At 54.3% G+C, this 26,376-nt stretch overlaps 1 protein-coding gene across 1 annotated transcript in view; it reads left to right on the plus strand.

Moving 5' to 3' along the window:
• HYDIN (HYDIN axonemal central pair apparatus protein) overlaps positions 1–26,376 on the plus strand; it is an 86,638-nt gene that overhangs the window by 26,115 nt on the left and 34,147 nt on the right. Inside the window, exons 19-40 of the mRNA XM_078380547.1 lie at positions 4,635–4,873; positions 5,445–5,718; positions 7,269–7,412; positions 7,513–7,656; positions 7,960–8,273; positions 15,294–15,383; positions 15,802–15,901; positions 16,232–16,399; positions 16,859–17,068; positions 18,182–18,319; positions 19,646–19,823; positions 19,930–20,057; positions 20,424–20,557; positions 21,062–21,198; positions 21,309–21,436; positions 21,643–21,834; positions 22,514–22,663; positions 23,330–23,569; positions 24,394–24,544; positions 24,905–25,108; positions 25,550–25,720; positions 25,868–26,041. Of these exons, the coding sequence (XP_078236673.1) occupies positions 4,635–4,873; positions 5,445–5,718; positions 7,269–7,412; positions 7,513–7,656; positions 7,960–8,273; positions 15,294–15,383; positions 15,802–15,901; positions 16,232–16,399; positions 16,859–17,068; positions 18,182–18,319; positions 19,646–19,823; positions 19,930–20,057; positions 20,424–20,557; positions 21,062–21,198; positions 21,309–21,436; positions 21,643–21,834; positions 22,514–22,663; positions 23,330–23,569; positions 24,394–24,544; positions 24,905–25,108; positions 25,550–25,720; positions 25,868–26,041 (3,808 nt within the window). The remainder of the gene's footprint in view (positions 1–4,634; positions 4,874–5,444; positions 5,719–7,268; positions 7,413–7,512; positions 7,657–7,959; positions 8,274–15,293; positions 15,384–15,801; positions 15,902–16,231; positions 16,400–16,858; positions 17,069–18,181; positions 18,320–19,645; positions 19,824–19,929; positions 20,058–20,423; positions 20,558–21,061; positions 21,199–21,308; positions 21,437–21,642; positions 21,835–22,513; positions 22,664–23,329; positions 23,570–24,393; positions 24,545–24,904; positions 25,109–25,549; positions 25,721–25,867; positions 26,042–26,376) is intronic.

Raw genomic sequence — 26,376 nt, forward strand, 5'->3', positions numbered from 1 at the left:
AAGCTTAAGCATGAGTTTACAAGGTGACCTTTAGTTACCTGAGTTCTCTGCCTGGTAAGTGGGGACCGTAATAACCACCTCCTTCATGTGATGGTTGCAAGGGCGGCCGAGGCAATGTATGCAACATAGATAGCACTGTAATTCTTCCAGAAAATGGCTTCTTAGCAGTGAGAGTGATGGAGGAGGCTCAGCTAAGAAACCAATTTCTCTCTGCCTCCCTCCCTCCCTCCCTCCCTCCCTCCCCGGGCCCCCCGCCAGTCCTTTGGAGCCCCGTCGGGCTTCCCAAGATGTTTTGCTGTGACTTTGGGCAGCGAGTCAATTGGGTCTTCGCAAATTCAACATGCAGAAGAATTGGGGGGGGGTTGGGACAGGCAGGAGGAGAGAGAGAGAGAGAGAGAGAGAGGCACCTCCAGCTGTGTCCTTCGCAGCTGTGCAGCACTGTACCTCCCTCCCCAAGCACATCGCAGAGCCATTTCAAAGCAGTCGTCTCCTCTCTATTAATTACTGTCAGCATTTAACCAGAAGAGCAGTGGTGCAGCCAGTGAAGCTCTCTCGGAAGACCAGCCCACTCTTCAAGCGATTGCATCTCTTTGCAAAGATGGCAGACTGAGTGGCTCTGTGTGTGTGTGTGTGTGTCTGTGTGAGATTTCTGATTTTCTGATGATGCCCGTTTACCTTCTGCAGGTTCAGCTGTGAGCAGTCTGAGAAACTTACACACTGAAATCCAGCTGAGCATAAATGCCCTTGCTGAAAGCTGGTTTCTTTAGTTATCTTGGAACTGATTGCAGGCTGCTGGCTTGATCCAGCTACAGATGGGTTGAATGCCAGGGAGTTAACCCGGCTAGGCTACGATCAGAGAACAACAGGCGTGGCATCCTTCGGGGAGGGGCAGATAGCGGGCAGCACTTTCCAAATTTACTGAGTGCCCATTTCCCCTGGAACCACCTCTGGAGCCATGACCTTCCTGCATAAAATACCAAACTAGGTGACCAGCAAGGCATTATTTATTTATTTTTTTGTTTTATTTGCATGAAGTGCTTGTGCATTCTTGTTTCCTATTCACCTGGACAACTAGCCCTGCTTTTCACCTGGAGAAAGTTTATTTATTTATTTATTTATTTATTTATTTATTTGATTTATATCCCGCTCATCTGGTAAATCTATACCACTCTGAGCGGCTAACAGGAACATATATACAATTATAATAAAATAAATTAAAAATCAATTAACAGAAAATGACAAAAATCATAAATAATTGCAAATAATAAATAGATAAAGAAGAGAAAAATAAATTAAGTTAGATTAGGTGCTGGCAGGAGGGAAGGCCTTGACATAGAGCCATGTTTTTAGTTGAGTTTTGAATGTACCCAGCGTAGGGGCCGCGCGAATCTCAGGAGGGAGATTGTTCCAAAGGCGAGGAGCCACCGCCGAGAAGGCCCGGTTTCGTGTCTTCTCCCTCCGGGCCTCCCTCGGCGTCAGGCTCCTCAGCCTCACCTCCTGGGTCGCGCGGGTGGTCCGGGTAGAACTTGGTGGGTGAAGGCGTTCCGCCAAGTATCGAGGTCCCAAACCGTTTAGGGCCTTATAAGTGAGCATTAAAACTTTGAAGTCAATACGGAAACGAATGGGCAGCCAATGCAGTCTAGCCAGGATAGGAGAAATGTGATGGAATTTTCTCCCTCCGGTAAGGAGTCTGGCTGCTGCATTCTGCACCATCTGGAGTTTCCGTATCAGCCTCAAAGGTAGCCCCACGTAGAGCGCGTTGCAGTGATCTAATCTTGAGATTACGAGCGCGTGTACTAAGGTGGTGAGCGCCCCCGAGTCAAGATAGGGCCGCAGCCGGGCAATCCGCCAAAGGTGGAAAAAGGCGGAGCGGACAACCGACGCCACCTGTGTTTCCATGGTGAGCGTCGGGTCCAAATGTATGCCCAAGCTGCGGACCCCACTCACCGGAGCCAGGGTGGCCCCCCCAAACGAGAGAGAGCCAACCAAGCCACCAACCACGGGGGGCCCACCCTCAGGACTTCCGTCTTGTCTGGGTTCAGCCGCAGGCCATTTTCCTGCATCCATTCCAGTACAGTCCCCAGGCAGCGCTGAAGGGACAGGACGGCATCACCTGCAGTTGGTAAAAAGGAGATGTAGAGCTGGGTGTCATCAGCATACTGATGACACAGTGCTCCACACCCCCTGATGACCCCCGCTAGCGGCCTCATATAGATGTTAAATAGCATTGGGGAGATAATCGACCCCTGTGGAACCCCACAGTTGGAGTTCCACGGGGCCGAGACACTCTCCCCAAGCTGAACTCTCTGGGGGCGGTCCTCCAAGAAGGAACGGAGCCAGGCTAACGCCAGGCCACCGATTCCCAACTCGGAGAGCCTCCCCAGGAGGATACCGTGGTCGACGGTATCAAAGGCCGCCGAAATATCGAGGAGGACCAGCAGAGACGTTTTGCCCCTGTCGGCCTCCCTCAGCAGGTCATCATACAGGGCGACCAGTGCCGTCTCTGTCCCGTGGAGCGGCCTGAAGCCCGACTGGAATGGATCCAGGGCATCTGTTTCATCCAGGAGTGCCTGAAGCTGGTCTGCCACCACCCTCTCCACCACTTTGCTCATGAAAGAAATATTGGCGACGGGCCTGTAATTGCCAATTTCATCCGCCGCCAAACTAGATTTCTTTCATATGGGCCTAATGAGTTCCTAGAAAACATTTCAAAAACCAATAAGAAGAATTTGTAAAGTCTCCAGCTTTATTGGAAGCAGCGAATTCCCCTGCTGCTCGCATATCCCAGTGGCCTCAACACAGACTCAGAGGCTGGAGGCTCCCGAGACATCCCCATCGGCATCGCTGAACCTGGTGCCTCTGTGCCCATCCCACTTCGTCCCTGCTCTTGCCACTGGGAGAGGCAGCCAACCCCCCCCAGGGGCTCCAGGAGAGGGGGGGAGAGGGGCCCAGCACTGCTTGCAAACTTCCTCCTGGGAGAGCAGGTGGGCCTGATCCCAAGCCCCCCTCCCTCCCGAAGTGGGCTGGGTTCAGCTCCTCCCCCCCCATTCAGCGGGAGAAGGGCACGCCCCGGCAGCAGCTGCCCAAGGTGCTCCCCTCCTGGCCCACAGCGGGTGGGGGCGGCGAGCCCAGTCAAGAGGCGCAGGACCCCGGACAGCTCCCCGGGAGGGTCAGAGCCTGGAAAGGCCACCCAGCCTGGAGCCTGAGGAGGACAGGCGGGCGAGCCGTGGGTGAGGCGGCAAACAGGAACACTTGCTCGTTGTAGTCCAACCCTCCTAATTAATTTTCAACTTCAGAGAGTCTAACACTCTCTAACAAATATGTATTATCTCAACTAATTGTAGTTATATTGAGGAAGCCCATTAGTTTAAATTTCTAGTGTAGAAGTGTTGACACAAATTCTTTCCAATGTATCTTTTCTACTTTATACCTAGAAATGTGACTACAGGAGTCCAGAGTTGAGGTATAGCAGATTTGCCTGGGTTTTCCAAAGATAGCGTTATGCTATAGGCACAAAATGCTATTTGAATAGACCCTCATCTGGCTTTCATTCCCAGCATCTTATTAACAACTCTTGTGGCCGTTGCTGAAGGTTTTATTATTACTGGGAAAAAGTACTGGGGAGGGTAAGACACACATGATGTGTTTCTCTCTTTAATGAGAAAAAATGTATTGTCCTTTCCTATTAACATATTCCTGCTGGGCAGTTTATAATCAGGTTAATCTGAGCACTAAGATTTGCTTTATATTCAAAAGCTTCTAGAACCTGAAAGCAAAATGGGCATCGGACACAATCAGAAGCTTTGGCAACATCTTCTAAAAAGCAGAGCCATCCATTTGATTATACATGGCATTGTTTACTACCCTGCCACATATATATGAGAAAATAAGTTTCTCCCTTTAATGAAGCCTTTTTTATCTACTCTAATGCATTTCCCTATTACGGCGTTCCATCTCTTGACTAAGATTGGGGAGGATGTCTCCTAATGGACGTTTAACCGAGCCATGCCAAGCACAGCAGCAGCAAGACAGAAAATGAGCGCTAGCCTAGAAAGGAGCCTCCGCCACCCCCATTAAGCCAGCCAACTTATCAGCAAGGCTACTTTGAGTCAGGTTCGACAGGAAAGTGTTCAATAAATGTAAATAGTGGTAACTAGCTTAAGATCTTCTGCTTCTCACCGTTTGCCTCGTTGTCGATCCTGACGGAGAACAGGCTTGACTCTGCCAGTTTGAGGGACAGGAATAGACCTGGAGTGTTGCCACTGGGCTGGGCTGACCAACAGGTCACTCCTCCCAGTAGGTTCCTGGTTTTCAAAGGCACCCCTGCTTCAGAAACATGTGGGCAGCTCAGGCTCTCACCATCCTTGTGCGAACGCGACGACTGACAGCATGTGTTTTGTGCCTTCATGGGGTGTGGCACTGTATTCAGCACATGCCCTTGCTGCTTCGTGATCTTGAGCGAACACCTTTCTTTAAGTGATGTGGATTTTAGTCTGGGATTCATAGGCTACGTTGCCTCTCTCATCACTGCAGTATCCCACCCTCTGTGCTCTGCTTCCTTCCCTCTTTCTTTTGAGTTACGGCCCTTACCCTGTCCCGAGGCAAAGACTAACTCTTGGGATTTTGTGTTTTAGACCCGGGCACATTCGCTGTGGAGGATTGAGCCCAGCCAAGGGACTGTCCCGCCAGAGGCCGAGATATCCCTCACCTTAACAGCTCACCTGGATGACACGGTGCTGTTCCAGGATAAAGTCAACCTGGTCATAGAGAACAGCAATTCCTCGGTCATCCCAGTCCAGGCCACCGGCATCGGGACCACCATCGTCACAGACAAGCCGTTTGCGCCAGCCATTGATCTGGGACCTCACTTCAGGTAAGGCAGCTCTGTGTTTTCAGGTCCCTAACCAGCTCAGCAGAACTCCTGAGGGCGCTCCCTTCTGTATGGATAGACAGATGAAACCTTTATCGGCTTTAGCCCTTCTGCATTGATTCAGAGGTGCAGGTCTCCTTCCAATCCTTTCATGGAATGCACGTGGACTGTTGGCAAAATCAGTTCTTCTAGCAGCACCTCCTCTGAGCTGAGCCTGTGAAGAAGACATTGGCATCTGTCCTTTGGCAGGTGGCCCCGGGCTGCCTGAGGACTGGGCGAAGGGGCTGCGCTGGTGGCCTGTGGCCTGTGGGACGCTTTTCCCTGTACCTGTTTTGCTGCCCTTCTGTTTTCCAAACAAAAGCAAAAGGGCAGCAAAATACGGCTGGATCTCTGCGATCCTGCTGTGATGGTGTTTATTTCCTGCTGCATTTTAAAAAACATTGGTTTCATGCCTTTTTGTAGAAAATCGGCACGTAAGATTCTTTAGGTCAACGAGTGTTTGTTTCCTAACACTGCTGTTCAGGTAGTGAGGTTTGCTGGGCCAAGACTGAGCCCCTCTCTGCCCCTTTCCTAGTTTGGACCCCTGTTGCTATCGCTTCAAAATAACAAACCGTGGACGCCGCACCCACCAGCTCTACTGGATGACGGAAGGCTTCCCACCATTTCGCCAGCGCAGCAGCAGCTGCGGCAGCCTCCCTGTCCTCAGCACGCACGCCAAGGGCAAGGGTTCCCGGTCGAAGGCTGCTGAGCCCCGGCTTCCAGTTTTCAAGCTTCAGCCACTGAGGATGGAGCTGACGCCGGGAAGGAGCGTGGAGATGGTCCTGGAGGGATCGTCCGACACTCCCAAGGTAGGGAGACATTCTCAGGACCCCTTTCCCACTCATCCCAAGGGCAGGCCCAAGTTCTGGTCTCCCCGGATTTGAAAGCGCTCAAGGTCTTCCCAGGATCCCCACAACAGCATCTGCACCATTCCAAGCTTGAAAATGATGCCCCCCCCCCGTTGAGTCAGAAAGTCTGGTGCCTGAAGCTCTCCCTCGGAACTTTATAGTCCTCTAGGGAAAAATCAGAAGCTGCGTTTGCCGCTGCTGGCATTTATCTCAATTAAGAGTTAACTCCAGAATGAAACCTGGCAACCGTTTCCGGTCAGATCAAAGTTCATCTGGCCACCGCTACTCTGAGTGGTTGGTTCCCAGCAGTAAAATAAACAAAGAATGACCACATCCGACCAAAACCAAAAATATTAAATTGTATCTATATCAAGATAGCGGCGATGGACAAGATAAAGGGGATGATTAAAAATCCAAAACTGCAAAGTGGCTAAAAATAGTAAAATTCACCTGGTGATTTTTAATAGCAGGATTTTCTTTCATTGCACATCTGGAAACCCATGTTGTGACCTAAACCCAGCTGTGAGTCCCAGCTAGACTAAGCCCATTGAATCAACAGCTGGATGGTAAGCAACCAGTTCTGCAGATCCCCTTGACTCCATGGGGCCACTCTCGTTGAGGGTGGAAATCGCGTCATGAAATCATCTGGAGGTGCCTGGAGGGAGTGACAGCTGGATCCCAGCCTGCGTGCAGATGGTGGGAGGCCCCTTGTCTGTGTTTTCTGTGCTGGGAGTGTCAAAGCAGTGAATGGCTTCAGCCCAGGGAAGGAAGCAAAGTTGTTCTCCAGGCTCGCTCGCTCTGTTTGTGTGTGTGCACGCGCGCCTATGGGATTCAGAAGGAGAAAAAACCCACAGACAGCTTGAGGGCTCATTAGCAAGAAACCTGCCAGAAACATAAAGCCCAAGAGAGGATGCTCTGCCAGCCAGCCTCTCTCTCTCTCTCTCTCTCAGTATAGTGTGTATCAAGGAATATCACAAAAAAGGGGGGTGGGACCCAAACTCAGCACAGGAAATGGAAAGTCAGAAGTGGACATCCATGAGGTTCCTCTCAGGAAGAATGAGAAGCAGCTTGAGCTTTCTGGTGGAGCCTGCTTATATAATGGCATCTTAACTGGCTATCAGCACTGCATGAGGAATGACATGACAGGACCTTGGTCAAAAGGCAGCCCTCCAGCCCCAAATGTAACAGCAGAACGAGTCTCCCCACATGCATGCATACACACACACACACACACACACACACAGAGAGAGAGAGAGCGAGAGAGAGAGAGAGAGCGCAGATCAACACCGTGGACATCTTGAGATGGATGCCAGGCCATGCAAGATGCCAACCGTTTGGAACTCCTTGTAAAATGAGCCACTCCGTTCTGCAATAGATCTCTCTTTCCCTGGAACTCGACAGTAGCCAAGCCATTGGGTCCCAGGGTGCGGTTGGGCTGCCCGGCTGGGGGTGCATGCTGAAGGCCTGACCGCTTCTCCTACAGTCACGAGGGGTGATCTTTGCCTGTGCAGGTCATCAAGGAGAGGCTGGTTTGCCATGCCATCATTGGGAAGCAGTCTGGGAAGCAGTGTATCATGAAGGTTGACGTCACCTGCGAATTCATTGCACCCATTCTACAGATTTCTTGCAGGGAGATCACCTTCCGAGTGGAGAAGGTCAGTGCTTTGCTCCTGGGGCTTCGTGCTGTTGTATTGCAAAGGGTTGGAGAAAACAGGGGTTCCTTTATCCTTCTCAAATACATTCGCTTCTTCCCAGAACCCTGGCGATGTCTTGACGGCACAATACGAACTTCTGGCCTTGAAGAATGTCTCCTCTTTGCCTCTCAGCGTCCTTCTCTCATTGCAGCAGCCCTTCTCCCTCTGTGATGTGGATCACAAAGAGCTCCTGACACCTGGTCAGGTAGGAGAAGTCTCTTCTATTTGCAGGAAGTCTTTTAGCCCACCCTTTGCCGTTTCTGGGTGCCCTTCAAGGTGCTCCTTGTTGACAACACTGAACACTCTCCTGCCACTGAAGTTACAGAGGGATGTCTCTCTGTCTGTCTCTCTGTGATGTCCTCTCAAAAACTAACCAGGAGAGAAAAGGATGCACAGCTGAGGATGCCAACCTCTTTCTTTCTTTCTTTCTTTCTTTCTTTCTTTCTTTCTTTCTTTCTTTCTTTCTTTCTTTCTTTCTTTCTTTCTTTCTGTTTTCCACCCAATCCAGCCTTTAAAGATGGATGTTGGGGAGGTGCACCATCTTTGCATCCGGTTCGACCCCCTCTACAGAGATGACTTGTACAACTGGGTAGCCGAAGAAGTCCTGACGCTGCGTTACCTGGAGCACCCCCACGTGGACCACATCAGTCTCCGGGGAGAAGTGTATTTCCCAAACCTCCACTTCCAGACCAGGACTCTGGACTTTGGCTGCCTCCTGAATGACATGGAAGTCACGCGTCATGTTGACATGACCAACTGCAGCCCCCTTCTCATCAACTACCATTGGTCCTTCCTGACCGATGACCACGAGTGCCTCCTCAGGTAAGCACAGCGATTCCTCCTCACTTGGGATTTGCTTACTTCCTGGTTTCACAGGGAGAGGTACCGGTGCGCACACAGGTCCACACCGCCACGTTCAGGGGCCAGGAGAGGCTCTTCTGGAGTCCTGGAGCTCGCCCATCCTGATGCAGAGCTGGTTCCCCTTGGAGCCAGGTCCCGAGACTAGCTTTTTCCTTCTTCCTGAACATCTAGCAGCTTTTCAAGGTTTTTTCCTTTTCCAAAACTGGCTTGTTTTCCTTGTCCTTTTGTCTGATTCCAAACAAGGCAAAATGCAAGAAATACAAGCCTGTTCATGAACCAAAGCAGGGATTTTGCTGGGCCTTCGCTGGGAAGGTTGCCTTGGCACTCTGTGGCAGCCGCAGACGAAATGCCACACTGCTTTGCTTGTTCCATGACTGGCAGGCACAGCTTGTGGGGGAGCCATGCCCACAAAAAAATCGCAGCAGGAAGTGCCCTTCTGCCTAGGCCAGTGGTTCCCACCCTTGGGTAACCCAGGTGTTCCTGGACTGCAGTTCCCAGAAGCCTTCACCACCCGCTGTGCTGGCCAGGGTTTCTGGGAATTGCAGTGCATAAACACCTAGGCTACTGAAGACTGGGAATCACTGGCCTAGACCAATGACTGCATCCCTTTCCCTTCCCAGTATAAGTGTGGTTTGCATCAGTAGTGGGGGAAAATCTTCCACATAAATGCCTCAGAGGCCCCAGACGTTGTGGTCTGGCTTGGTCATTTGACTTTTGAATTTAGGGACAGGAGGTGGCGGCGGCGAGGATGGACAGCAGGAACAGTTTAAACAAGGCTGCCTTCAAATTCCCTTCTCTAGTTGCGTGAGGCAAGCCTTCAGCTTCTCTAAAGTTTGCTTCGTGCACTTGTTTTAATTATAGGCGCAAACGGATTTTCCACCACGTCCCAGGGAGCCCAGCAGACAGAACTGTGGCATTGATGGGCTGCCGTTCCGCATCACGTCAATAAACCAATTCCCCCGGGGAGGCAGAGGCTGGCCCAGTGAAAAGGCCCCTGGGGATGGCGGGGTGGGGATGGGGAGCCCTTGAGAAGTGCTCGCATAGCAGGGAGGAGCTCTTAAAGGAGTCTCTGATCCTGACCAGCCCCTGACCTGCTCCGGGGGCTGATGGTCAGAAGCGGTGTGCTGCCATCCCTCATTGCAGTTGTCAGCCCTCAAGGAAGTGGCTCTGTGGGCTCTGGAGGACAGGCAAGCAGGTGGCCCAAAGAGAGCCCCAGGCATCTCTGAATCCCCCGCAAGGCCGGGGAGACCCAAACCAGGCCCTTCTTCCTGGAGAGATGCTCCCGGTCACTGGAGGGGTGAGTGGAGCCGAGAGCCAGAAGAGGTTCAGCCCTCTCAACAAAAGGGGACTTTACACGCCACTCAAGACCAACGGCAAAGAAAAACACATCTTGCCTGGAGATTCTGCACCTCTTTGTGACATTTCTAGGATGTTTTGAAGAACTAAAGTGCACACAAAACAAGGTGCATAATTTAAAAAACAAATGGCGACATACAATGTTGTAGATGAGCAAAAGGCATGAGTAACCAGGGGGAAAAGAACAGACAAAATTCCCTGTGAAAAAAATGCACAGTCTTAGAGTCTGACAGAAAACAAGGTCAGGAAGAGAATGCAAGTGAGATGTGAAGGAATATAACACAATCAAAAAAATTTTTGTTCCCTGCTGGGGAATTCCTTCAACCAGTGTATTTGTCATCCCTGCCACCACCCTCACAGACGCATGCCTGTTGTCTCCCCACCCCTTCCCCTACCCCCCCCCACACTCTGTCATTAACCTGGGAGGAAGCACCATGTTGGCCCCGGTCTGGCCCCAGGGCTCCCTTCTGGGAGTGTCGCGTAGGTCCTCCTGCCTCACTCTTCTGCAGGGCTCCCAGCTCCACCAGATGGGCCACATCCAGGGAACCAGCGGGCGGTCAGCACCCCTCTTGGCTCATTTGGGTGGCCAGGAAAGGGCCCAGCATGTCAGAGGTTATTTCCCTTCTGTTTGCCTGTGCGGGTCTCAAATCATTGCGTCAGCTAATGCCGCCTGACAGTTAGGCCACGGAAAACCAGGTCACTGCTATTTCAGCCACTCTCTGCCTTTCCTCACAGTAACTAATTGCCATTTGGATTAACATCTGCTTTTCAGTTGGAGTGAGGAATGCAATTTGTTTTGTTTTATTTCTGGACCTTACAATTAGGGCAGTGACTTTTATGGTGTTCATCTAATTATTTAGTCTTAACCTTTATTTCCTCCCCTCCTGCCCGCCCTTGGGAGCGTTCCTATGAAAATGCTCTTTATTCCTGGATAAATTACTCTGACTGGAAGTATTCCTGCTCGCCCCTCTCACATGAGCCGGGTGGGTGATCCCTGGATGAGTGCACCTCTTTCGTGGCCGAGGTCCTCCAGGGCGCCCCGCTCCCCTTGAGCCTGCTTTGGTGGGTTCCCTGCTGGATCGCTGTGCCCCTTTTTGAGAGAGATGGAGTCAGATATGCCAGAGAAACCCCAGTGAGGGAGGCTGGGATTGCAGTGGGAAGGGGGCAATAGATGCTACAGGGACGATAGGCTGGCAGAGGTGTTGTGACGTTTAGCCCTTAAGGGAGGCTCTTCAGCAAGCAAGCCCTGTTTCCTGCAAGAAGCCTCGTATTGGGGCACTGCCCCAGGATGGCACAGCAGACGGCGAGCGTGTAGAAGCTCCCACTGATGGTGCCTTCACTTGCAAAGAGAAAGACAGAAAGACAGACAGACAGATTGTAGCTGATAGCAAATGGCCCCATTTAGCTTCCTTCATACCTCTAGATTTCAAGACACAATTTATCACAGGAGTTCAGCAGGAGACTAAGTCAGTTTCTCCAGGAAAGCTGTGGAGGAGATGCCAGACAAGCCTGGGTGTTTCTCCATTTCTGAGACTCGGGAGAGGACGGAACAGTTGGGTTACAGAACCCCTGGGTTGGGTGTCCCCCCCCCCCACTGTGAGTGCCTAAGAATTCTCTTGCACAGCCAGCTCAAGGCAAATGGCTGGACCAAGGGGCTGCACTGTTTTCTCTTGCAACGCAGCAGCCAGTGCTGAGGTTTCATCATCCTCTGTGGCATGGTGGAGAATCCTCAGCAAGCCCAGGTGGAGCAAGAGCATCTTCAGTCACATTTGCCAACTACCTCAGACACCTGGAAAGGCAGTCCACACATGGAAAATACACGTTTAAAAATCCACAGCTCAACACACCCACACCAAATTAGCATCCTTTCCACTGATCTCTAAGATCCGCAGTAGTGAAAAGTAAAGGAAATGTCATCTTGGATGGTTCAGGATGCTGACTCCACCACCCCGCCCAGCGATGGCGTTCCCCTGGACCACGTTATGGCCTTCCCAGCCCCTGCTGTCGATGGATGTTATTGTCTGTGTTAGAGCTGGCTTTCTCTTCCTTGAGGCCAGGAGGTTTGTTGTCCATAAAGTGCTATCATGGGCTCCTCGATCTATCCAGAGGGAATGGCAGTAACGAGGAAAAGAAGACGATGTGATCAAGTGAACATGCTAGCACAGACGTATCACTGGAGCCCCGTCTTCTGTCCTGTTTGTTTTACCCATCTCAGGAAAGCAACATGATGAGTTGATGGCCGGTAGCTTATTTCATTTCAGATGAAACAATGGGCATCCAGAGCCCCAGGCTCTGCTTCTCACATGCCAAGCCAAATTATCTGAGTGCCAAGAACAAAGAACGAGCTCTGGATTTACAACCACATCGGCTCTTCTTTTCACTTTGGGCAGGAGAAGAGGAGACCGAGAGCTAAAATACATGTTGAGAAAAATGCATTTCCCCCTGTTCATACGTGTTTTTTTCCCAAGCAACACTTTGTCTACTTTGTTAGGCTTCTCTCTATGATGAGGCCTGCAGAAGAAGTCGGCTTTTGCTTTCCAAAGGCGATTCCCATTACAGGCATGGCTCTGCCCTGATCAACCTTTCACAATCATGCTTCTCTTTCTTTGCTGCTTGAGGGAGTATGGCTCCTGGATATAGAGTCAGTCTCTTGCCTCTTGAGGGTGTAAGCAAATGTCTGGGTGCAGAGCAGGGGTGGGGGGAGAGGTCTTCCCTGGAGAAAACACATGCCATGCCCTGCAGCCAAGCCACTCTCCTCTGATTGGGAAATATAGTGGGAGGGAAGGCAGAGTGATTGCTAGACTGAGCAGCTTGCCAGGTGAGCAGCACCCTGTTTCTTGAGATTTCAGGGCCAAATCCTGAGAACTAGGGGCAGGCTTTTTTGATGGGGCAGGAGGTGGACTCGGGAAGTCATGTGGTGTGGGGGAGCACCAGAGACCCATCGGCAGAAAGTGCAAAGTAGTGCCTGTGGGAAATGGACAAGGCAGAGAAGCAATAAGGGATTGAGAGGTTGGTGTGTGAATAGCCTCCAGTCATCTCTGGCCACGCTTTTCCTTTTGCCCCCTGGGGCAAATAAAGAACCTCAGTTTCAGTCTTGAGCAGGCAAGACAATGAGAAAGATAAGGGTGCTTCTGAGCCTCAGTGCCGTCAGAGCGAGGGCTTGACATCACCCCACCTCTTGACGCTTCAGGTCCAAAGCCTGCAGAATGGACTCCAAAACCTCAGGGCCAGAGAGCAAGGCATCACTGCAGAAGTGCTGCCCCTTCTGTATGTGCCCATCCTTGATGACCGGGGGCAGAGGGGGCAAAGCTGGCAGAGATAGGGATGCAGGGATGGGGTGGCAATCGCAGAGGTGCTCCTGTGCTCCCATGCTGCTCCATGGAGAGCCCACCACAGCATTGCTGTAGCAGGAGTGCCCCTTGAGGGCCCCCTCTTTCTTTAGGTTCTGCTGGAAGGAAGGGCTGCCAGCCGCAGGAGCCCACCTCTTTCAGCAAGGGAACTGGTCACAGAGGAGGGGCCGTCACCTCTTCCTCCCTGGTCAGGGGCTGCTCTCTGGCCTCCCAAAGGACTTGAGATCCAGCCGAACCCCTGCTGTCTGTTGGTCTAGTTAAGAGGTTCTGCCTGTTGGTTTAGATAAGGAGCATTTTCTTAAGGCGGACTCTTTGCTTACCGAAGTGATGTGTGCTTTGCACACAGAGCACCCTGGATGGGATTGATCCTTTGATCCGCCACAGTGATCCCTCCAAGGACGACAAGGCTCTGGTGGCAGGTGGCAGGACAGATCCACCTTTGTCTGACCCTAGAAAGCCATGCCCAGCCTCGGCATCTGTAGATCAAGGTGGCGAAACTTGGCCCTGCAGCTCCCAGGCTCCTCCTGCTTTGAACAGCCCAGTGGAAGCTGGTGACTCCAGCGTAGTCTGCCTGGTACAGAAGCTGTCCAAGGTGCTGAAGCGGATTCCTTGTACAGGTTCATCACATTGGATGGCTTCTGTAAAGTGCAGGCTACAACCTGGAGTGAATTCACAGCGCCCCAAAACTGAAGCCCCAGCTGCCACTGTCATGGATTATGGTCGGGAATTTGAGGGGCTTTGGTCTAACACATTGGGCGGGCCGGAGACCGATGAGCACCCATGCCTGACCTGACCTGGGGAGGCTTCATCTGCTCCTGTTCCATTGGGAGTCAGGGGGAGCGAGGGGCAGAGCTGGCCAAGATGGGGAAGCAGGAGCAGATGTTCTCCTCCTACACTGCCTTGTTCCAAGCATCCAGCTGAGCCTTGAACCTGGTTTTATTCTGTTTATATAAGCCTGTGAGCTGGCGAAGGAGCAAAGGTGGGAGAGCGCATCGTCTGTGTTGCCAGCGGGCTGTTGCTGTATTGGCGGTTGATGAGTCTTTGGTTTCAGATGCTGGGGTCATGCCTGCTCTGGATGGCCCAGCCAGACTGGTCAATACAGAAATTCCTGCCAACCGTTTCCACTTCTGTTTCTGTCTGGTGGAATTTCCATGGGCATGTGCTCCCTTTCTCTCTGTCTGCCAGTTGATTTCACATGCGGCCATGGAGTAATGATTGCTGGTCCCTTTCCAGCTGACGTTCTTTCTCTTTTTGGAAAGAACTCTGCATGCCAGCTCTGTGACACTGGAGCAGAGATGCCGTTTTTAAAAGATGCGTCCTCTCACTGCCAGTGATTATTGTGTAGTCTTGGCAGTTGCCCTCGGAGCCATCCTGCACAAAAACATATGGTGTTCACATGCACTCTCTGTTTTTGCTGAGGAGAAGAGCTGTTATGGCTGTTGCTGCTGCTGCTGCTGTCGTGATGCCTGAGACCTCTTATGAGAAACAGAAAGGAAATGTGCACGCATGCACGCGCGCGCGCGCGCACACACAAAAACACACACACACACACACACACACACACACACACACACACACACACACACACACACACACACAGAGAGAGAGAGAGAGAGAGAGAGAGAGAGAGAGAGAGAGAGAGAGACACAAATCCAGATGCAGCCAGGATATCACAGCAAGTGAGGGCAAAGCCAGCCAAAGAGATGGAAATCTGGTTCAAGTTAAAACCCAGGAGCCCTGAGCAGGAGCTGCTGACCAGTGGTGTGCCAGCAGCCTCTTTTTTCCCCTCCCTGGCCGAAGGCTGAAGGAAGCGAGGGAAGACATGGGCTGGCAGGAGGAAGAGGTCAGGTTTGCCCTGGGATGAGACAGGAAGGGTTGCTGGGGCTCCCTGTTCTTCCGCTTGGCTCAGGAGCCCCGTTTGCCGGCCCACCATCCTGCTGCCGCCATGGTTAAAAGCAGGGGAATGGTTTGGTCTCTCTCCGCCTGGCAGCTAAGGAAGGAAGCAATGGAGGCTCCTCGGCTCTCAGGAATCGTCCTCCTTGGTGGTCTTGTTCCTGCCTACCCGATCCCCCCCACCTCCTTGGCAAGCTTCTATGGGATCCTCTGCCTCTCTGGGGAAATGCCCCGAGGGCACCAGAGGAGCCTCTTTCTGCCCTCCTCCCTTGTGCAGCTGAACTTCTCTTCAGAACACAAGGGCGGCCCCGGGGGGAGGGGGGTCTGACGAGTCTGCCAGCTCTGGCCCTCCTCCCTTAGCAAAAGGCATTGGGTCTTTCAGGTTCAGCCCCAGAGGCGCCCAGCCTGTCGTGGAGGAGGAAGGAGCCGAAGAAAGGCCGCCGGGTCCCAGTGAGAGCAAGGATTCTGTGAGGTTTGTACAGGAACCACCGGCTCCCCCCCCCCAGGCAGGGCCGGCCTGCTTGCCCTGGGGCTCCCCGAGGAGCCCCTCCTTTCGCCCAGAGATTTCTGTGGGCATTCTGGTCATGGAGGCAGAATGGAGCCTGATCTCTCTCTCTCTCTCTCTGATCAGTTGTTAGGTAGTTATATTAGCTGTTAAGTACATTCCATGTCAATGATGGTGACGTTTTAAGTACCTAATTGGAGGCCAATAATCCATGGATGCTTTTGCTGTTCACAGAATCTTGGATAAGATCAATAAAAACAGTGAGAGAGAGAGAAAGAGAGATTGAGATCAAGATCTGGCCCCTCAGCAGAGACACTGAACTCAAGCCTGAATATTCTGAATACTGACTCCTGCCGGCATTTCTGTCCCCATCTTATAACTCCAGGGAAGCAGCTGTAGAAGATGATGACAGTGGTGCAAATGGCCAAGAAGAGTCACTGACAGAACCCTTGGATGCTCCTGCAGGACGGGGCTCCAAAGCAAAGGTAACGACTGCCGGCCTCTACAGGCAGTGTTGCCCAAGCACCCGGGCACGAGAGGAGCCTGCCAGGTAGTGGTAGGCAGGGGTGGGGCCCCTCCTTGGCCTTGTCCCCGGGGTGCAAGGGAAATAGAACCCACTCCTGGGAACTGACTGGGTCTCCAGCAGGGCTGCCCCACAGGTGTTACTGTCATGACTTTGCCTGGCCAGACATTCTGCCTCCTTGCAAGTGTCTCAGGCACTTGGCACTGAAGGATATGCATCCCTAGAGGGACAAGAGAGGAAGCGAAGGATGTGGAGCTGGCCCTCAGCATCTCTGTGTGGTTGTTCTTTCTAGCCCTCTTTGGCTGAGGACGAGGAAAAGGAAGAGGAAAAGGAAGAGGAAAAGGAAAAGGAAAAGGAAGAGGAAAGGGAAGAGGGGCTTCCAAAGAAGGCCCAGGCAGAGACAAAGGACCTGCTCTGGTGCACAGAACCAGCAGAGCAGCGTTCGATAGGCGTGGAAGAGGTGAGCAGGGGGTGCACCTCCTGGAGCCCTGGGTGGGTGGCCTGGGTGGAGCCACAGCAGCCAAACTGCCTTGCGTGCATTGGATCGGTTCAAGCAGAAAAACCGAGGAAGGGTCTGGAGGCCCATTGAAGACCAGCGGGTTTTATCAGGAAGCAGACTTGGAAGATGGCGGCTGGTTCCTGAGAGGCCTGGGGCAAGATGCTCCCGGGGACTGCTTTGTGTGAGTCCTGGCCCTGGCCCTGGCTCTTCCTCCTCTCTGCTCCTGCCTGGGGGGCAGGCGGGCAGTGGCTGCCGCTGGCAGGAGAGGAGATGCAGGGTCAGGGGCATCCCAGGCTGGCAGCGGGCTGGGAGAGCATGGCAGGCAAGGCCGGGCCCTAACGCCAGAGCAAGGGGCCATGGCGGGGGTCCTCAGAGCGGGGTGCCTTGTGGACTTACCCTCTCCCTCTCCCAACCCGCCAGGTATTTGACATCTTCCCGCTGTTTGGCATCCTGCAGCCTAAGGAGACTCTGAAAATGTCCTTCACGTTCTATGGCCACCCCGACATCGTGGCCTGCGTGAAAGCCCTCTGCGAAGTGGAAGGGGGCCCCACCTACGAAATCCTGCTGCGTGGCGAAGCCTCGGTTGTGAGTTACGAATTCGACAGAAAAGAGATCGACTACGGGCTCCAGGTAGTCCCAGCCGGCCCCCTCTTGCGCTTCCTCTCCCTCACCTGCCTCCCCTCCCTGCTTGCTCAGGGCACAACCCTCCAGGTACAGCCCCTGCCTAGAAAGACAGACCCCTCCCCCGAGGTAACCCATGGCCGTTGTCCGAATGCCTCCTTGGGCCAGTCCCTCTGAGCTTTTTACGCCTGACTCTGGGGGGGGGGGGTTCCTGTCTAAAAGGCCTGGGCAGACTTGCTGGAGGAAGACCGCTTCTTCCTCCTTTTGGCCAAAAGCAAGATGTTGCCGGGCGCCTTTGGAATGCCTCACTGAGGTGCCCCATGATGCTTGATGACAGGGATCTAAACTGAGGGGAAGGTGGAATGTCCCAAGCCAGCCTGGAGACCCTCCTTCGCCCTCTGTCCCTTAGGCACCCGTCCTCCCACTTAGCTTTTCCCACGAGGGTCCTTTCTCTCCCCAGGAATTGCTCTCCCCAGTTTCTGGTGGGCTTTTGCCAGTCTCCATTTCATGCAGGTTGTCCAAAGCAAGAGGGCCTTCCTAACAGTTCCTCTCCGCTACAAAGCCCCGGGACTCCCTTTGGGAGACACGGATGGCCCAGAGGTGGTCCCAGGGGAACCTGCAGGTGTCTGGCAGGGCCCACCTGCAGTGAAATGCCTGCAGACATTTTGATGAAGGGTGGGGGGGCATATCATAATATGGGAGAGGCTGGCCAATCCTCGCGGAATGGCCAAACCAGTTACTTTTGCTTCTAAATATTGCTGGCCTCCTATGTCTTAGGACAGACATGACCCTCTTCGTGTCCCTGTTGCCTGGGAGTCGCCCTATGTGAGAAAGCGGAATGGATCCCTCTCTTCCTGGAAGAGGAAGCCCCCCTTCCCCACACGTCCCTGGGGACAAGCCCATAGCCAGGATGCCTCCCTTCCCCCTTCGCCTCCCCCCCTCCCTTCACCCTGGTGAGGAGCACTGCAGAGGCTTCGTAGGGTGCAGGCTCGCCTGTCAAGTGGACGGCGGCTGCCGCTCAGTCGGGGAAGGCCCAGGGGCACGAGGCCACGATGTTCCCAACAAAGTAGGGCTGTGTTCTCATGCTGCTGTCGTCGCCCTCTTCTCTTTTCTCCCGCTCAGCTTTTTGATCACATCAGCGTGGCCGAGATCACACTGCGGAATACGGGGAAGGTTGGATTTGAGTACTCTGTCCTTGATGCCATCCTGGCTTCGGCTGACAACCCTCCCCCTGGGGTGCCCCTGGCTCTGCCTGTCAGTGTGAGTAAGAAAGGGTACAAGCAGGGAGGCTGTGGTGCTTCTTGCATGTGGGGCTTTGTTTTGTGCAGGATAAGCGACAGAAGGACGGCTCTTATAAACACAGCACGGCCATCTAGAGGCCCCCAAAGAGCCTCTGAGCTGGGGTATCCATAGCCTCATGTCTCCCCATGAGCAGCCTCAAGAAAGCAAGGAGGACCGAGGTGGATCAGGTCCCTTCCCTTCCTCCCTTTCCCTGCTAGCTGTCTCTAGCAAGAGAGCACTGCTCAGCACACAAACCTCCAGAGCTGGTGGGAGATCATGTGTGCAAAACTCAGGGAAGAGACAGAGGGTTATAAATAGCACCTCGTGAGGGCTGAAAATGCATCATCCCTGTTGGAGAGACTGAGTGAGGCAGCCTTCCGTGTCATCGTCCTGGAGAGCAATCGGAAGAGCAGCTATTGCTGTGACACTCCCACGGGGCCGGCCGGCCCTTAAGGGTGCTCCTCATCCGATGCCTGTTTATGCCCTCAGTAATCAATGGCAGCCCAAAGGGATCTTTGCTGGCTGGGGAGCATTTAGCTCTTGCTTCTTCACCAGCTCAGAACTTAGCTGGTTCTTTGTCCCGTTGTGGGACTCAGGAGCATCAGTCAGAGGAGAAAGTCACTTGGGTTTCATTATCGGATGCTTTAAAAAGAGAGAGAGAGAGAGAGAGAGAGAGAGAGAGAGAGTTCTGCCCAAAACTGGAAAAAGTGGCCAGGCCTTGGTCAGCAGGAAGGCCACCCGTCCCATCTCTGATGGTTCTCTGATGGTTTTTCCCCCCCTCTGTGACTGAAGTCACTTCAGCTCAAGCTAACACAGGTTCCACAGCTGGTCTAGCACACACAACTAACCAGATCAACCGTGTTCCAGATGAGAATATTTAAGTTGTGTGCCTTCCATGTGAGGTACCTATACTAAGATGGCCATTTAAGCAGTGGATGGTGCAGGCCGACAAACCAACAGCTCTCTTATCTGGGTCAAGAGTACGTGGCATCAAACAAACAAACAAACAAAATCCTGAATATCTAACACATGCTTACTGCTTTTGCATTGTTCAATGTTAATTCTACAGGCAGAGATATCTGAAATGTGAAGGGGAGGCCAGAGCGATTTTAAGGAGAAAAGAATGGCCTTAATAATAATTATAATAATAAAGCCTCCTTTCAGGACGACACCCTTCGCCTCAGAGGGCCTGGTGTCCATTAAAGGTGTCGTTTGGCAAATGGCCGGTTGCTCAGCCTTCTCTCTGTGATGCTGCTTGTTTGGACAGCAAACACTCTTGCCTGTTCCTCCTTCTGCCTCTTGTAGAGTTATATTGAATCGGGCAAGGAGCACGTGCTCAAGGTCTATTACTTGCCCGGAGTCCCTGAGGTCTTCCGCAGAACTTTCCAGATCCAGGTAGCACACCTGGAGCCGGACACCGTGACCCTGAAAGGAGAGGGAATCTTCCCCAGAATCTGCCTGGACCTGCCCAGGAACATCAGAGGTAAGGGCGTCCGGCTCAGTGCCTGTCCCACGCGGGCTGGAATTCCACAGCACGGAGCTACTCAGTTCTTGGCAATCCGTCCCTCTCGCCCGAACTCTGTCCGTAGGGAACGAGCGGTACAGCACCTTTCTGAGAGAAGCCAAGCAGCGACTGGAACAGGAATCCCACAAGGACTCCAGCAGCAACTCTGAGGCAGTGGCCAACGAAGCTCCTCCGGAGGAATCTCTCACCACCGTAAGAGGATGTTGCCCTCCGGCTGGAGGGTCAGTCGGGTGGGGAAGTGTGCCCTCAAAGGGGTGGCTGCCCGGGCGCAGGTCTGCGGGCAAGGCCTTGCAAAGATGGCGGGAGGGGTTGTGCGGCTGGGCCCATGAAAAGGAGTACGGGGCGCCCTCGCGGCAGGGAGGGAGGCAGGCCGGGCCCGTGTGGATGGGCAAAGGGGCAACCTCCGATATCTCAAGAGGAAAGAGCCACTGCAGCAAGTTGGGGCATGGGGCGTCCACAGTCCCGTGGGCGTGGGCAGCCCCGGGGGCAGCTGCGGTGCCGTGGAAGGGTGGGCAGAGTCCTCTGTGGCTTGGCTCATGCCTTTCTCGCTTCTTGAAGTTGGACACTCAGCTGCAGATGGAAGTGGAGAGGCTGCTGGTTCGAGATCATGCTCTGGAGCAGCAGAGGCTGCTGGCTGGAGACCCCTGTCAAGACCCTACCTCCAGCCAGCGCATGCGCCGGAAACTGGTCAAGTGAGTGCGGTCTTGGTCTTACAAGAGCCATAAACCCCAGGCTGCTAGAGGAGCCGGTAAAGGGTGCTCCCAGCATCTTGGAAGTAGTGGCCAGAGGGAGGAGGAATCTAGGGAAATGGCCAGCTCCGAAGCCCCACCCCCACCCCTCGGAGAAGTGGGTGGAGGAGATCTTTCGCAGCTAAAAGCTTTGTGGGTTGGACCTGGCACTCTTTGGCAGGCTGGTCTGCAGGCTGTGGAAAGGCAGGGCCACCGGTAAGCCCAGGAGCCAAACACAGGCAGAGGCAGCTTCTCTGGTTCTGCCTCTCTGGAGACGCTTCCAAGTGTGTCTACCTTTGACCTACGATCCCTGGAGGAAGAGTCATTTCTGTGGCTGGCCAGAGGAAGAGGAGGAGGAGGAGGAGGCCACTTTCCTAGGCACTCCCCAGGCCATCCAGGTCTCAGGGTCACTCAGCCAGAAGGCTGGTGTTTACCATTATACAATTCTAGAGGCATTTTCTTTTCCAGGGCACAACTGCCTGAGTACATCTTGGACTTTGGGTACATCATCCTGGGGAGCGTGCGGAATCACATTGTCAAAATCACCAACACCAGCCCATTCCCGGTGTCTTTCCATGCAGACACACGGAGCCTCCAGGATACAGGTAATGTGGGGCAGGCAGGAAGGGCCGAGAGGGAAGGAGGGAGGGATAGGCAGGTATTTATCCACACCCCTCAAGTCCTAAAGGGCGGTTCTGTTGCTGTTTGGAGTCAGGTTTCAGCACCGGATTGGATCGAGTGAAGAACCTTCCCTTCTGCGAGACGGAGACCTTTGAAGTGCTGTTTGATCCCCAGAGCGCCCACCGGCCCCTCGGGGAGGTGGACGTCCTCTTGCCCATCAAGGTAAGGTGGAGGTTCTTCCCTGCCCAAGAAGGGACCCTTCAGGCAGGACTCAGTTCAGGGAGCTCCCTCCCACGTCCTGAGCAGGTCTGATCCTGCTGAGGTCCCAAAAGGAGGCAAGCACGGGGCGCTGCGGGGTGTCGAGGCCTGTGAGCACACCACCTTGGCTGTCCGTGGGGCCCAGGAAAGCTTTGTGTGTTTCAACCCAGGTGGTGTCCGGGCCGACCTTGTTCATCTCCCTCCGTGCCATGGTGATCATGCCCTCCCTCTGCATGTCCAATGATAATCTGGAGTTTGCGGCCGTCCAGTGTGGCCAGTGCCAAGTGGAGACCATCCAGCTTCACAATCAGCTGCAGGTCACGTGCGAATGGCTTGCCACCAGCAGTGAGCAAATGAAGAAGGTAGTGATGCCCTTCCCTCTCCTTGTCCTTCAGCCTCTGCAGGGAGAAGTGAGAGCACCCCCATATTGTGCTTTGAGCAGCTTTCCACCGCTGCTCCCCTGAGCTTCTTCCGTGGTTGTGGCCGGGTTCTCTTGAGCCACGTAGCACTCGGGCCCAGCTGAGGAGACTGCCCTGGACACCAAGAGCTGGACTAATTCCACCACTCCTGGTCTGGCTTCAGGCCTGTCCCAGCTGTTTAAGAAGGCACACCAATAAAGCAAAATAGGCTGCTTACATAAAGCGAAGCGTGGGGTGCATGCTTGGCCTGTCACAGACTTGCAGCTGGGACTATTGTCAAGGCCAGAAGTTGATGGGAAGCCCAAGCACCGCTTTTGCAAAGGGAAGATGGGAAGGCTGAGGTTTGTGGACCTCCTGAGGCCCTTGCCTCACTTCCACCTTCCGAGCAGGGAAGGCCTTCCTCTTTCCTCGAAGGCAGCACCCTCCAGGCTGTGCCGCACAGCTCTCTCCCTGAACCACCAAGAGTCATTTGATCGCCTTTTCCATTAATGTTGGCAGGCAGGCCTCATGGTCCTGCAGCGTCCAGCTGATAGCCCTGTTTCACAGCAACTAGAGGCCTTTTCTCAATGGCTGAGAAAATCCCGGGGTTAGCCAGTGCCTTTGTGGTTTCTTGTAAGTGCAGGTGGACAAGGGCATGCCGATGACCCTGCGTCGGAAGATGCGCCAAGAATTAAGAGCGAAGCCCCATGTGTTTGAGATGATACCCCCCTATGGGATCCTGGCTCCTGGAGAGAGGCTCAATGTGCAGGTCAAATTTGCACCCAGAGAAGAGGTAGGCAGCCGGAGGCTGGTGGCCTTACGGCCTCTTCCACAGTACACGGGAGCCCTCTAGTGCCTGCATAAAGGAGATAGAGGGGGGGAGCACAGCCGAATGGCTCGTGTGCGGGTAGTGTTTATGAATGAAACCATTCTAGGTGCTGGGAGACAGGCCAGGCTATCGTCATCCTTGGACCACACAGGAAATACCCCTGATTTGATCAGTAGGAAGTATGTATGTTGAAGATCAGGAGCTAAGGTCCTAAAGATGCTCAGAAGAGCAGGGCCCCGAGTTCTTAAGGGTCAAAAACAGAAAGAGATTTCACACTGGGCAAATAGAGGGCTTACTAACTTCAGTACAACCTGGAGGAAAAACAGGGAGGTGCTAAAGCAGGTTTTGGCCCCTTGATACCAGGCCAGGCTGCAGCTGACAAATTCGGGAAGGGATTGAGAGAGCTCTCAAAAGCTTTGTCTGAGAAGCGAGAGGGCCCTCCGGGTGCAGAGATTGGGTAAGAATTCTCAGGTCCGTGAGGACGGTGGAGAGGAGAGGCAGTGGGTGAATTAGAGCGACTGTGGCCTGATGTTTGCTCAGGGCTGGTGGTCTAATGAAAATTAGGGCGGGAGCAAGTGCTTCTCTTCCTGTGTAATAAAACAAACCCCTCCGGTGTTTGAAATTCCTTAGAAGTTCTACCGCAACTACCTGATCCTGAGTATCTCCCAGAGCACCCACCAGTTGCTGCTGAACGTCTCTGGGCAGGGGCTGGAGCCGCGGCTAGAGTTCAACCCCTCTGTCCTGGAACTCGGGCCCCTCCTGCCTTACGCCGCTGGGGATGAGGCCGAAGTGGTGGTGAAGAACCCCTGCAGCTTCCCCATCGAGTTCTACTCCTTGGAGTTTGACCAGCAGTACCTGTTGGAAGAACGGGTAAGCGGGTGTGTGTGTGTGTGTGTGTGTGTGTGTGTGTGTGTGTGTGTGTGAGTGAGTGAGTGAGTGAGTGAGTGAGTGAGTGAGTGAGTGAGTGAGTGAGCCAAAGGAATGAGACTCGTCTTAGGGATTGACTGACTGAGCTGGGATGGGATGGGATGGGATGGGAGGGTGTGGGAGGCCCTCTGGACGTTGCTGGGCTCTTGCTGGGATCAGTCCCAGTCAGGTAGACCCAGCCCTGTTCCTCAGAAAACCAAAGCAGTCATTCTGCTCATCTCGCAGCCACCATTTTGTGAATGGCTTTATCAGAGAACTCCGGAGTCCGTGTTTGCAGGGATGCAGAGAAGATAGCAATCTGTCAAGTGTCCATCTGACTTAGAGCAGCCTTTGCCACTGGGCGCCCTGTGCCACTCTGATCAGATTCTGCTAGCGTGGGGATTTAGCACACACTGACTTGGCCTTCCCGTTCAGGGGAGTGCCTACGATGAGCCTGCTTTCTCTCTGAGCTTGAATGGCCGGCCTCATCCGTCAGGCACGCAGGCAAGGCCTGGGTTTGCCCTCCGGGGACCCATCACAAAGCCAAGCCTGCTGAATGCCAAGGCAGGCATGTGAGGGGAATCCTCGGCCATGAGAAAGGGGTCCCCGTTCTCCTGGCAGAGGGAGTCCCTGTCCTGGAAAAGCAGCAAGTGCGTCCTTGGGCGTCCTGGGCGCAAGGGGCCTGAGAGAACAAAGTGGGGGGGGGTCAAGGCCCTTCAGGGCTGACAGGGCTGGACTCGGTGGAGCAGGGGCGGCTGGACCACTCTTTGTGCTGCCCTTGCTTTCAGATGTTGCGCCTGTTGAAGGGCTACGACACCCATAACATCCTCCTGTTGCCCCCTCGCATTCCTGGAGAGAAGCTTCCTCCCGAGGTGCTGGAATATTATGAGGAACAGAAAAAGATTCAGGGCGATTTGGAGGGAGGGCCTCTGGATAACGGTGAGTGGGAAGAGGTGGAGGAAGAAGGCCCTGGGGGGAGAGAGGAAGGAATGGGTCTGGTCTCCAGATAGCCTTTATCTGAAAGAGCCAACTGAAGGAGCTGGCCCCAGAGTGGCAGGCACACAGGCGTCTGGCCCCTTTGAGGATCCCATGGGGTGCCCTGGGAGCTTGCACCCAGCGAGGGCCCCAAGGGCCCCGGCAGCTACCTGGAGGGCGACGCCTTCCTTGCTGGGTGGCTCACCCTGTCGTCAGGATGGGGTGCGGAGGATTTCTGGAACTAAACGGCAGGCCGTTCCATTCCCTTTCCTTCCTAAAAGTCCTTGTGCACGCTGTATTTCTCTTTCCCCGCTTCCTGCCTAGAAGAAGAGGAGAACGCCCATCTCTCTGAGCACGGCATAAAGCTTCTCCCTTCCAGTACAGCGCAGACCCGATCCGTGGGCGGGGTCTCCCTTCTTCCTTCGGTTTCACTCTATGATGAGAACCGCACTCTCAGGGTGGACTCCAGGCTGGACCAGGAGGAAGAAGAAGAGGAGGAGGAGGGTGTGGACCAAGGGCAAGGCCAAGGTGAATGGAAGCCCCGTGGTCTGGAGGGCTCCTGCCAGGGTGGCTGGTGCTCAGGAGGACGCTTGGACGGCCGGGCGGGTGTGGGTGTGTGGCAGGGGCAGGGGGGGGCTCCCTCTCCCTGGCTTTCTCCTCTCCCTCTCTGGTTGCAATGAGTTGGAGGGCAGTCAAGCTCCTTGGACATCTCGTGCCTGTGGAGCAGCCAACCTCTTAGGTGAGATCGCCAGGCGCCAGGCAGCCGAAGAAGTGGGTCTCCTACTCCTCTCTCTTCCAATCCCCCTGGTGGAGAGGGGCGGAGGCCCACCTGCCGGCCAGTCTCCCTCCTGCCAGACGGGGCCCTATGCAGCCTCTGCCGTCCCTTTCTTCTGCCTTCCTCTGGGTTTCATGGAGGGTCTTTGGGGCTGCCCCCAGAAAAGCCCACCGGGCCCCCCGGTTTCTTTCCAGCAGGGAGTCAGCAAAGCTTTGGTAAGCACCGGGAGGCCGTCGGAGAGCTCGACAACAATCCGGTCTCAAAAGCCATCGCGCGTCACCTTGGCATCGACATCTCCCCAGAAGGACGGGCAGCCAGGAACCGCCGAGGCATTGCGATCATAGTTCATGGCGCTCCCCTGACAGGTACGGAGGCTCCTCGCCCAGGCAGCCGCCACCGCAAGAGAAAGAGCACAGGGAGGGTCCCTCTCCTAGAAGGGCGAGACGTGCTGCCTGTGGGGTGGCCGGCAGCCCCTGGTGGCTGCTGAGGACCAGCCGTGTTCCCTCCCGCAGGAAAGACCGGTGCTGCCATCACCCTGGCCAGGCACTACAGCGCCGCTTGCCTGTCCATTGACTCTGTGGTCCTGGAAGCCATTTCGGAGGGGAGCAGCTCGGCAGGCCTTCGCGCCCGGGAGCTCTGCCTTCGCGCTGCCATCGAGCAGGCCCAGCGGGAGAATGAAGAGGGCGGTAAGAGACCCGGGGGGGGGGGCCCTGGGGGCTGCCCTTCCCTTTTCTGGCTCCTTGGGCCTCCCTTGCTGCCTGGAGGCAGCCTGGCTCTCTGCTTGCTCTCCAGACCCTGGCCGCTGTCTGGGCACCCACCATGCCTTCCCGCCAGCCTGCCTGTCCTTCCCTCTGCTCCCCTCCCTCGCAGAGAGTGGCCGGAGGCTTCATTGGGAGAAACCCGTGAATCAAGCGGGCTGCAGTCCGCCAAAGCTGGTGCCAAGCAGGTATCGGTGGCCTGCAGGGCGCCCCAACCCTGCTGTTCCTGTTTGCTGCCATGGAGTAGCAGCTGGCCCGGTGAG

The sequence above is a fragment of the Pogona vitticeps genome, chromosome 10 (genome assembly GCF_051106095.1).
Source record: "Pogona vitticeps strain Pit_001003342236 chromosome 10, PviZW2.1, whole genome shotgun sequence".
Classification (NCBI taxonomy): Eukaryota; Metazoa; Chordata; class Lepidosauria; order Squamata; family Agamidae; genus Pogona; species Pogona vitticeps.